The sequence below is a fragment of the Cyprinodon variegatus genome, unplaced genomic scaffold, assembly GCF_000732505.1.
Source record: "Cyprinodon variegatus isolate N-32 unplaced genomic scaffold, C_variegatus-1.0 Scaffold8, whole genome shotgun sequence".
In the NCBI taxonomy this organism is placed as follows: Eukaryota; Metazoa; Chordata; class Actinopteri; order Cyprinodontiformes; family Cyprinodontidae; genus Cyprinodon; species Cyprinodon variegatus.
The window spans coordinates 39,334-49,650 of record NW_015150461.1 but is presented as its reverse complement, the minus strand read 5'-3'; the positions used below and the strand labels follow the sequence as shown (position 1 = coordinate 49,650).

The 10,317-nt window shown below is 38.2% G+C and overlaps 2 protein-coding genes across 2 annotated transcripts in view; one reads left to right on the top strand and one right to left on the bottom strand.

Moving 5' to 3' along the window:
* Nucleotides 1-285: 285 nt before the first annotated feature.
* Nucleotides 286-2,611, top strand: mxd3 (MAX dimerization protein 3). The gene is made up of 6 exons (XM_015376958.1): nt 286-484; nt 1,120-1,222; nt 1,346-1,375; nt 1,886-2,000; nt 2,125-2,290; nt 2,391-2,611. The coding sequence occupies exons 1-6, from the start codon at nt 415-417 to the stop codon at nt 2,507-2,509; spliced, it is 603 nt and encodes a 200-aa protein (XP_015232444.1). The 5' UTR covers nt 286-414; the 3' UTR covers nt 2,510-2,611.
* Nucleotides 2,612-5,637: 3,026 nt separating this feature from the next.
* The window catches only part of prelid1 (PRELI domain containing 1), an 8,997-nt gene continuing 4,317 nt past the window's right edge, over nt 5,638-10,317 (bottom strand). The window contains exons 3-6 of the mRNA XM_015376702.1: nt 8,856-9,081; nt 8,646-8,759; nt 7,696-7,774; nt 5,638-6,369 (exon numbers count right to left, since the gene is read on the bottom strand). Coding sequence (XP_015232188.1) covers nt 6,248-6,369; nt 7,696-7,774; nt 8,646-8,759; nt 8,856-9,081 — 541 coding nt within the window. The 3' untranslated portion in view covers nt 5,638-6,247. The remainder of the gene's footprint in view (nt 6,370-7,695; nt 7,775-8,645; nt 8,760-8,855; nt 9,082-10,317) is intronic.

Below are 10,317 nucleotides of genomic sequence, written 5' to 3'. Positions count from 1 at the left end.
TACTTTAAGTAAAATAGTCCAAAATCGTGTAAAATAGTAACGTCAGAAGATGCCTTTACGTGCTGTCGAAAATGTTGACATACAATTCTTATCCTTGAATTGAAACACAGTTGAAAAAGAAAATACTATGGACTATGTCTACAGTTCCCAAAAAAATAAAATGTGGCTCACGATAACTATTTTACTATTTTGTATCCGGTAACGCATCATAATTGGATTACAGATTGTTTTATTAACGTTAAACCCGAAATTTCCGATTTGTACCTGAATGCAGCACTATTGTTGGCTCTCCCTGCTCCGTGGACGTCGCCAGCAGCACAGACAGTCCATTACTCCATCGCTCTGTGAGCTGCAGATGCTTGTCTTGCTGTAGTTTGTTTACCTCAGCTTGTTGTATTTGTTAAAAAGCCAATAATGGAAGGAAACGTTTGCAGCCTCCAGGTTCTGCTTTGGGCAGCCGAGTTCGTGGAGAGGAAAAGCCGAGGTTGGTATTTTACGACAGCAGAATCAGCCTGGGGGCAGGAGTTATTGTTATTAGGGGGAAACTAGAAGCCGCTGCAAATATATACGCGATTTATAAGACAGGAGCGAAACATTTTGCACGGGTCTGAGATTTTGCACGAGGACAGGGATTCCCAGTGGGACGTGAGCGTGTCCGATCTGTGCCATTTGACTCAGTGACCTACATATCGCTCTCATCTTTGTATTGGAAGGCGCCAATCTTAGCGAGTTTGAAAAGGAGTCCAGGGCGGTGAATGAAACCGCCAAGGAAAGACCATATTTATCGCTCATTCTATAAACAGAGCGACTTTTCCTGCTTATAGGACGCTGGGCTGCTCTAAATCTTAAAATCTCGGTTTTGAATGTAACGGATTGTTAATGGATGGCGCCAAAAAACAAAATAAACGTACAGCTGGTGACTTCTCACACTCTTTTCCTCATCCCCCTCCTCCCACTCAGCTTTGATTATAATAATAATCCGATTATAATACAAATGTATTCCTAATTCCATCCCTCTAACATTTTTACAATGAACATTTAAAGCATTATAAAAGTTTTTGTTTTTTTTATAGTGACAGATATTTGACATTTTATTATTATTTTTTTCTTCCTTTGCAGAGGCAGAACATGGATATGCTTCCCCTCCGCCTGTAGGCGAAGGTAATTTCGATAAAATAAGCAAACAGAAGAACAAGAAGAACTCTGCTGCTGGTGGTAAAAGGTAAATACATTATGTAACAGATTACTGACAGGAGGGTGTGTCTTCAGTCCTGATAAAGAGCCCTGTTTAAACCTTCATGATCTATAACCTGTTTACGGCATTAAAAGCTGTTTCTCATTACAGGACGGTTCATAATGAGCTGGAGAAAAACAGGTACTTATATTTTTCACAACAATTTTTCCCATTTTTTTTTTTTTTTTTAACTTCCTTGTAAAAGGCATATGAGCGATTCCAAAATTTCTTCACATTGCATCCATAAGTTTGCATGTGATACACCACGATTAAGCATGGGTAGATTATCTGAAAGGCAATTTTCAATGTTTAAAGATTTACAGCTGTGCTTTGACTTCCTGGACTTTGACTGGACCATTTTGACACATGAAAATGCTTTGGTTTAAACCCATCCATCTATCTCTGGATGTATGTTTAAGATTGTAATCCTGTTAGAAGCTAAATTTGCAGAAAGCATTTTCTTCTAAGATTCCCCCTTATTTAGCTCCATTAATCTTCACATGAACTGATTAATCCTTGTTCCTGCTGGTGGAAAAAAGGGAAAATCCCCACTACTATTTCACCTTTCTTTGATTTCCTGTTGATCTATGGCTTAAAATCAGTAAATGTTTTATTGAAAGCTTTGGCTGTAAACATGGTTGTAATCTACAGGCGAGCTCAGCTGAGGCACTGCTTGGAGCAGCTGAAAAAGCAGGTCCCTCTCTCTTCAGACTCCATGAGGAACACCACCCTGAACCTGCTGAGACAAGCCCAGCTTCACATAAAGGTACATCACAGACTCACTTTAAACCTCTAACCCATTCGTGATTTGTTTTTCCAATATCTTTCTCCATCCTTGTATCTGAAGTTATGTTTTTTACGTGTTTGCTCCCATGTCTGTGTTGTTTTAGAAGCTGCAGGAGCAGGACGAGTGGGCGGAGCAGCTGAAGGACCGCCTTCGCTGGGAGCAGAGGGAGCTTCGGGTTCGGCTGGAGCAGCTGCAGCGGGGAACAGAGAGGATGAGGAACAACAGCCAGGGGTCCACCATGTCCTCGGAGAGGTCGGACTCGGACAGAGGTAAAAAGAAGGATCAAATTATTGTTGTTTTTTTATTTTTTACCCTGGTACTGATATCAGCTGTCCTCTATTAATGGGTTTGATCTTTGTTGCGTTACAGAAGACGTGGAGGTGGATGTGGAAAGCATCGTGTTTGACTGCGTGGATTCTGACGGGCTCAGTATAGCACACATGGATGCAGACCACAGTTACTCCAGCCTGGACCGGTCCTGGCTATGACCGCCGTGACCTAAGGTCTGTCAGGTGTATGGAGGGAATTTGGTTTCCTTTTTAATGCAAGCAAAGGCATCATTTTTTAAACTGAAACTTAAAAAGAAGGCATTCCAAAAATGAAACTTTGAAGAAAAAAAAAAGGGTTTTTAGATTAAAAAATTGAACTTCTTTTTTTTCTAAGCGTTTTCAAATTCATTTTTAAATTTTGTATTTTTTTCCTTTTTACAGATTTTATATTTTCAGATGTATTTCCTGTTTCATTTTTAACATTTTATATTTTCAAATTAATTTATTTTATTTAAAATTTTTATTTTTTAGATTTAGATTTTCACCGTTTTAGTTTCTGTTTTTCTGATTGTTTTACAGTTTGCATTCTTTTTAAATGGCATTTTACAGATCACATTCTCTTCCCTCATGAGAGCAGGGTTTTCTCTTGAGTCAAGAGTTAATATGCGTGCAAAAGAAAAAAGGAATCTATAGCAACAACATTTTATGGGCGAACTTCAAGTGTGAGCGTTTGTATTTGGCTTGAAGTGGCGAGAATGTGATCCGGAAATAACGAATTAAAAGGAATCGAATTCTTAAGACTCAATCTGAAAAGAGAAATGAACACACACAAAAAAAAAACAGTTAAAAAAAAAAAAAGAAAAAAGAAAAGAAGCAAAAAAAAAAAAAATACACATGAAAGATGCAGTTGAAAATCTTAAATCTAAAAAAAACAGTTCCGCTCAAAAATCTTTTTTTCTTTTCATTAAAACATCTTCAAAGTTTCATTCTGGTTTGCAATTTGTTTTTAAAATCTCAATTTAAAAATGTGTTTTGTTCTCAAAATTTCCATTTACAAAATGTGATCTTTGCTTGCAACAATAATGGAACAAATGTGACTCCATACATATGGAGGAGAGCTGGAAGAAAACATTCCAAAAACAAGACAGTTATAGAAAGAAAAGAAGAGGTCCCTGTACGCAACCGAAGCATTTTTTGTTTGTTTGTTTTTTAACAGTACAGCTCATCGTGTCTCACGTTTTAAAAAAAGAACAGGCTAATGTTTCCAATTGCACTAAACTGAGATGGATGTTACAGCATGCATTAGCATTCCTCCGATCAAGCAATGATGTTTTATCCCCAAAGCCATGAGGCGTTAACCCTCCTGTGATTCAAACGTTCAGGTTTAATCAAAAATAAGGGCTTTAATACAAATCTCCTTGGTGTGTGTTGAATTCTGCCTTAAATTCAGATTTAGACTAACGTACTACTCGGCTTCTCCTTAGCACTAAGTTTATATTGCAGCAATGTTTCATTTAGCGAGCACTTCTGTTTTTGTTTTGTCCTATGAAAGTTCACTTCATGTATTTATAGCTCTTTTTCTTCTGTTGCACATAACGTCCAGCCGTTGCACTTGTTTTGTCAGAAAGATTCAGGGTACGGCCAAAGAAGCGGAGGAAAAAAAAGGCAACCAGGAAATGAGGGGGAAAAAAACCTCAGTCACATTTGCACGTTGAGGTTTTCGTATCGGCGCACGTTCCCATCTCTATTTAAAACATAGGAGCTTTTTAACGCGTTGTGTGATTGAGCGTTTGAGTTACTGAAGAGTGTTGGCCATTGAAAGTGTTCACTTTACAACTAACTCACAGCAGGAAACATTGACTTGTAACGATTATGCAATTAATGCTGATTACAAGCATGTAACAAGGATTTGATAACTGAAGGTGCTTTCTTCTTCACTTTTTGTATATGCAAGAGGCCTTATTACTTTTAGTTTCTCTCCACCCAGTATTGTCATGTAGCATTTTTGTACTGGTGTAAGCTTCTTTTTTATTTTTTAAACAAATAAATATTTTCTATATTTATTCATTGTATTGTCATTATTTAAATGAATTGGTGAACAAAAAGCACAAAGTCTGAAGAAAACAAACATGCTATGTTTGAAGCAGAAGTGTTTATAAAACCAGTTTTACTAAAACTGTTAGCATCATAGAACCGATCAATCTTTTAAAAAATACAGAAAGGCTGCGTTCGATTTCAGCGGCTGTGTCTTCGGAAGGACGCGGTCTAAAACGACCGGGTCCAGAGGCTGGATTTGAGCAGGTCTAGTCTTTCACCACCCCACACTCAGGTAAGCTGTTACCAAGCAACCATGAAAGTTGACTTACAAACCTGTCAAAAGATTTGATAGTGAACTTCTCACCATTGTTCTGTGGGCTAATTTCATTTCTGAGGAGCCTCAACAGCAGTACCGTTGTTGCAGATATGTTGGTATCTGAGCTTTAATGTCAGCCAAACTCATTCTCACAGGGACAGATAAAACATTTCAATAAATCAAACAGCCATATCTGACCTGACTCACAATCTAAAATCACATTTCTTTAAGACGAAACTATCCCTATACTTGAATTAAACTGCACTTACAATATTTACCACTGTTCGTTGCCATTTTCCCTGAGCACGGAGCAGCTATCAAATCCCTTCGGAGGAAGCAGCCAAGGGATTCAAACAAACAGGTTGCTTACCCCAAAGAAAAGGAAAAGTCATGGCCACAATGACATCCCTTGTGGAAGTCTCCTACAGGAAGGTGGTCTATAAACTATTTCTTTTGTTTTTGATTACTGTAGTTATGCAATTCAACCAGGTCTAACTTTTCTTACCCACTTTTTCCTCCAGTTTTCTATTTTGAGGTGTTTCGGTATTACATTAAGCCACAGCTGCAATCAAATAGGTTAATGCAGGTTAGAACGGCCTAGTCAAAGTCTACACCTAACCTTATCCAGGAAATGCAGTATTCTTAAAATCTACACTCAAACATTTTGTGATTTTGCAAAAAAAAAAGTTACATTGTTTAATTGGATTATCACAAAATCAGAACAGACATGGGCAATGTGGAGTCAACAAGTCATCTCCATGTCATGTATTTGTTCTACCCAGCCACTGAAGCAGGTGAGTCCAATCTTCACCGTGAATTAACCTGTGCAGATTGGACTCACCTGGTCAATTGGCTGGGTAGATTAAATACATGACATGGAGATGACTTGTTGACTCCACATTGCCCATGTCTGCAACAGAACACAAAGTGTGAACAGTTAGCAAAGCACCTTAGCTCAGGTTGTATGACGCTTGACACAGAAAACCAAATCATGTTAAGGAAATGTCCGTTTATTGACCAAATGATACTTTTATCGTTTGAGCAAGAACAGCATTACAAGGATCAGGGAACTTAGGTACAGATCTTTGCGTGACGGCAGAGACGCATTATAAGGGTTTTTAGGATTGGCTGAACTGAACCAACAGGATTGTACTGTATTTGGCATTAAAACACTGAAATGAATAACAGAGAACTGACTGGTTAAAGTCATAAAAGGAAACATGATGTTCAGAGAACTGGAGTATAAAAAAAGGCAGAACCTGTTGGGTACAGAGGTTGAGCAGTGGCTTAAGGAACACTTCCAGTTGTAAATTATCAATTTTATGGCAGCCATGGCCATAATCAACCACCCATTCCAAACATTTCTGCTGCGGTAAATACTAAATGGACTGTTAGAGGTACAATAAACACAATCAGGGAGGCCAGAACAGGCTCTTGAACCCAGCTCAGGCCTTTTTTTTATTATGGTCCACCCACCGCTGTGTCCTCACAGAGACGTTTTCAAACCAAGACTGGGATCTGTTGCAAATCACCCAACAACTGAGTGAACAATCAGAGTGGCTACATGTAAATGTGTCCCAGGGTAAGAGGCTGCAGCTGCTGCATCACACGTATTGTTTCTTCTGCGCATGTGAAGCGAGGTCCTTTGCTTTCTCTTTAGCTGCCAGCGCTGTCTCCCTTGCTCGCTCCGTTGCAGTCTCTGCTAATGTTCTAGATGGAGTTTCACCTGCAGAAAAACAGAATGATCTCTTTAAATGAAACTGGAGTTAAAGCTTGAACTCATGTTTGCAGAAAAAAATGACAAGGGTTTAAAAAAGATCCAAACATGCAGATTATTAGCCAGGTGTAGCAAGAAAACATTTAGACTCAATGTTAACCATTAAGGTTTAATAATCGTGATTGTTTTGGTCAGCACTGAAATCACAATTATTTATTACTAAATATTGACAGCAGGTTATATTAATTTAACATTTTAATATCAAAATAACCCACTTTTTGCCATATAATTATGTTTCAGTACAAACAAATGGTATTTTTCCCCCGTCATCAGAAAGAAATGCTTTTTTTGTTTTTTTAAGTTCTAAATGAGACTGTCAGCAATTTGCTTCTACTGACGATGTCTGCAGAGAAAGGAGCTGCTGAGGAGGCAAACTAGCATTACCTTTCTTCCCTTTCTATTGTTATGACTCAGATTATTTGCTGTGTCTTATTTTCTGGGGCTTACAGCTAAAAAAGAGCAGACTAAATGACTACTTAATAATCACAGCTGTTTTAGCCTCAGTTTAGCCAATTTAATTCTGCAAATTTCAGAAAAGATTTTATTTACATGTTTGATTACATTCATTTGATAAAAAATTTCCTTGTTTCTTGTATATTTTTTTAATTTCACTTCATGCTTTGAACAAATTATTACATTATTGTTGCAAATGTATGAAAACAACATTTCCCTTTTCATATTTAAACCTGAAAACAGGATGTTTAACAGAAGCTCCATCCTAGGTTAGTCGATGTACGTCCTGAAAGGCTGAGTTACCTCCTTGGCACCAGTAATCATTCATTGGTTTCAGCTGTGTTGAAGAAGGGAACCATGCAAAAGCTGCAGGAAAGAGATCTGATGTCACCTTCTCCCACTCTATCTAGTCATCCGTTGTCTCTATTTGGTTAGTGCGTGCAGGGCTGTGCCTCCAGCAGTCGTTAGGGGTGAGGCGGAGACACGATGCACGGAAGGAAAAGAATGCAAACTCTGCGTGTGGATTTGTACCTCGGACCTTCTTATCTCGAAGCAACAGCGCAAACGACCGTAGCCCTGACGTCTAAACTAAAACTAATAAAATTTAAACATGGTTGGCAGAACAGAATCTGTCAGCATTTCTTTTAAAAGAACTAAAAGTTTTGGCTTAAAACGATAAGCGAAATCTGTAGGATTTCTATTTATAGACACTAAATGCAATAAACCTACCAAGCCACACATGCAAACATGCAAGACCTACATAAGGCATGACGTTTACCTTTACTCCTGATATCTGTAAAAATAACTAAATAAAAAACATACCTTGCATTCTAGCGAGCACATACTCAAAGCCTTTCATGGTCTTTGTGACGCTGTTCTTGAACCTTGCCAAACCGAATTCCTGTAAAGTGAACAAAATCAGAGGTTAAAGGCCAACCTGAAGGAACTGAAACTAAAACCGTAATAAATTTCTCTAAACCTGGAAAAAATGAGGAACTACTGCTGCATCTTAACATTCTGGTACCCCAATACAGCACACTGAATATGCTTAGTTCATGCCTTCAACTCGTTGCCCATAGGAAGACGTTACCTGGACATAACCTAACCGAATATCTTCAGAACGGCTCCAAATGACACAAAACTAATATGGGTGAGTAGAACATGATGTAATAACGTAAAATCAAGGGGCCAATGTAAAAAACAAAACTGTGTTCCCCTCTAATTTAATAGAATCTGTGATCCTGTTAAAAAGCATGCATCATTTTGAGATTTAAAAAGGGAAGTTTTTTCATGTTAATAAATATATTTCTTCTGCCTTTAAACTGTCATCTTTTATTCCCTATGATAGAGAGTAGCAAAAATTTTCCCGGGTATTAATACGGAGTAACCCTGCAGTGATACATCAGCACGTTATGAAATGACCAATAACATACCGATGCTTTGATCACCTAAAAGTCAGTGTTTAAAGAAATCACATATTCTACACAACTATAAAGTACTTTAGATTGAGCGTACAAGAATGAACAAATTAAGGTTTTTAATATATTACTCTGTAGAAAGAGCACCAAGTAGAAGAAGCACCATTGCTTTCCTTCTGCTGGTCGATGGGGCATTTGCAAGAGAAAACTCTGACCTTGGATGTTTCCTTGTTTACTTCCTTGCCTAACAGGCGCATATTCACACCTGAAATAAGAACCTAGACCTAAATAAGTCGGTAAAATGTGCAAAGCACCTACGGTGTGATGTTTGCGGTGTGTTTTCTCTTTACTGACCTGAATAGCTCTAGAAAGACCATAGACACCGGAAGAGATCCAGGCTTCCCTTTTGATCTCCGTCCAGGAGCCGTTCTCTGGGTTGATTTGGTAGTGACAGCGCTCCTCCACCGACTGGAAAAGCATGCAGAAGAAGGACAAAAACAACACATGAGCCCATTTTTGACTTCAAGACAAGCCAAGTATCGATGGATGTAAACATGAGTGCACCATGAGGCGGGCGTGGGTGATGTTCCATGTTAGAGTGGTCATGGTCTGTTTCTGAGGGTCCACAATGGAGTCCTCAATGATGTAGGCCGAGCTGGACATGTGCTTTGGGAGGTACCGCTCCATCCAGCGAGGTGAACGGCTAGTTTTGGTCAACAGACGTCTGGAAATGAGGCAGTTGGACGGGGTTACCTCTCTGAAGATGATGTCCTCTGTCAAGACATGGTTACTGAGAACAAACAGAAACCAAAGATCAGTAAAACCTCAGGTTATTTCATTAAGAAAAGACAAAATAAAACAAATTCTAAATAAAGATTTCAAAAGCCGGATGACAAGAAATATTTTTGTTATTTTAAAGTTTAGTAGGTGATCATTCCTGGTTAAACATAAATCCAGTGTTGAGTAGTACAGTAAACCCAATAACTCAGATCAATAAATTAAATTAGGGTCAGATGTAGACAGGGTAATGACTAAAAGAGACTTGAATTCATAATGTGCATTATCCTGTCACACAATCATATCAATAAAGACACATTGTGGAAATAAACTGCCTGTTATAAGACTGAAGGCAGCAAACTAAAATCCCAGATGATGGATAATTGAAACTAACCAAAGACTCTCAATAACCAGGACTATTTGATTCTAATCATTACTTGATATTAGACAGTTAGACATAAAGTTCCTCCTAGAAGCAATAAATCCTGTGTAATATATCCACTTTTTATGTTTCACAGTTTAATCATTGCATTTTAATGACATTCTCTGCACTAAACTAATCTTTACCTGCAGCACCAGGGTTACATGTGGACTAATGGTTCCAGCACACTAAATTAATCATGTTTTTAATCATTAGGTCAACACCAAAATGTCAACGATACAATGCTATCCTTTCCAAAGTATAGGGCACCACGCTCTTCTGATTCACAATAAATATGGGAATTACCTCGCTGAATGAAAGTTTTATTTCATCCTTGAAAACATTAAAAATATATTATACGGCGGAGTATTAGGGCCAGGTTAGAGATTTTTTTTAATTTATTTTCTATTTTGAGAATAAAGATAAAAAAGCCTGGCAATAAAAAAGTTGTAACATTACGAGAATGAAGTCATCATACAACAACCCTTTTCAGAAAGAAAGCTTTGAGCTCCAACGACCATATGATGGCTGACCAACGCCACCAATAGCAGCCTGAGTCCACTTTGACATGCTGCCCAATTTGATGCTGATGCTAAAAGATTTCCTTATTTGTCAAACCAGAGCCAAAGCATAACTTTACATAATGCTCGACATTCCTCACTTTAAGGAAGAAAGTGCTTCTTATAGTTGTCATAAAATGCAACTTGTTTCTCGTAACGTTGCAACTCTTTTCCTCGTAATGCTGCGACTCTTTTCTCGTAATGCTGCGACTCTTTTCTCGTAATGCTGCGACTCTTTTCTCGTAATGCTGCGACTCTTTTCTCGTAA

Excerpts from the sequence above, each read along its gene's own strand:
- mxd3 (XM_015376958.1), top strand. The coding sequence starts at position 415 with ATGGAAGGAAACGTTTGCAGCCTCCAGGTTCTGCTTTGGGCAGCCGAG. Across the intron at positions 1,223-1,345 it reads TCTGCTGCTGGTGGTAAAAG|GACGGTTCATAATGAGCTGG; the intron begins GTAAATACATTA and ends TTCTCATTACAG. Across the intron at positions 1,376-1,885 it reads AATGAGCTGGAGAAAAACAG|GCGAGCTCAGCTGAGGCACT; the intron begins GTACTTATATTT and ends TGTAATCTACAG.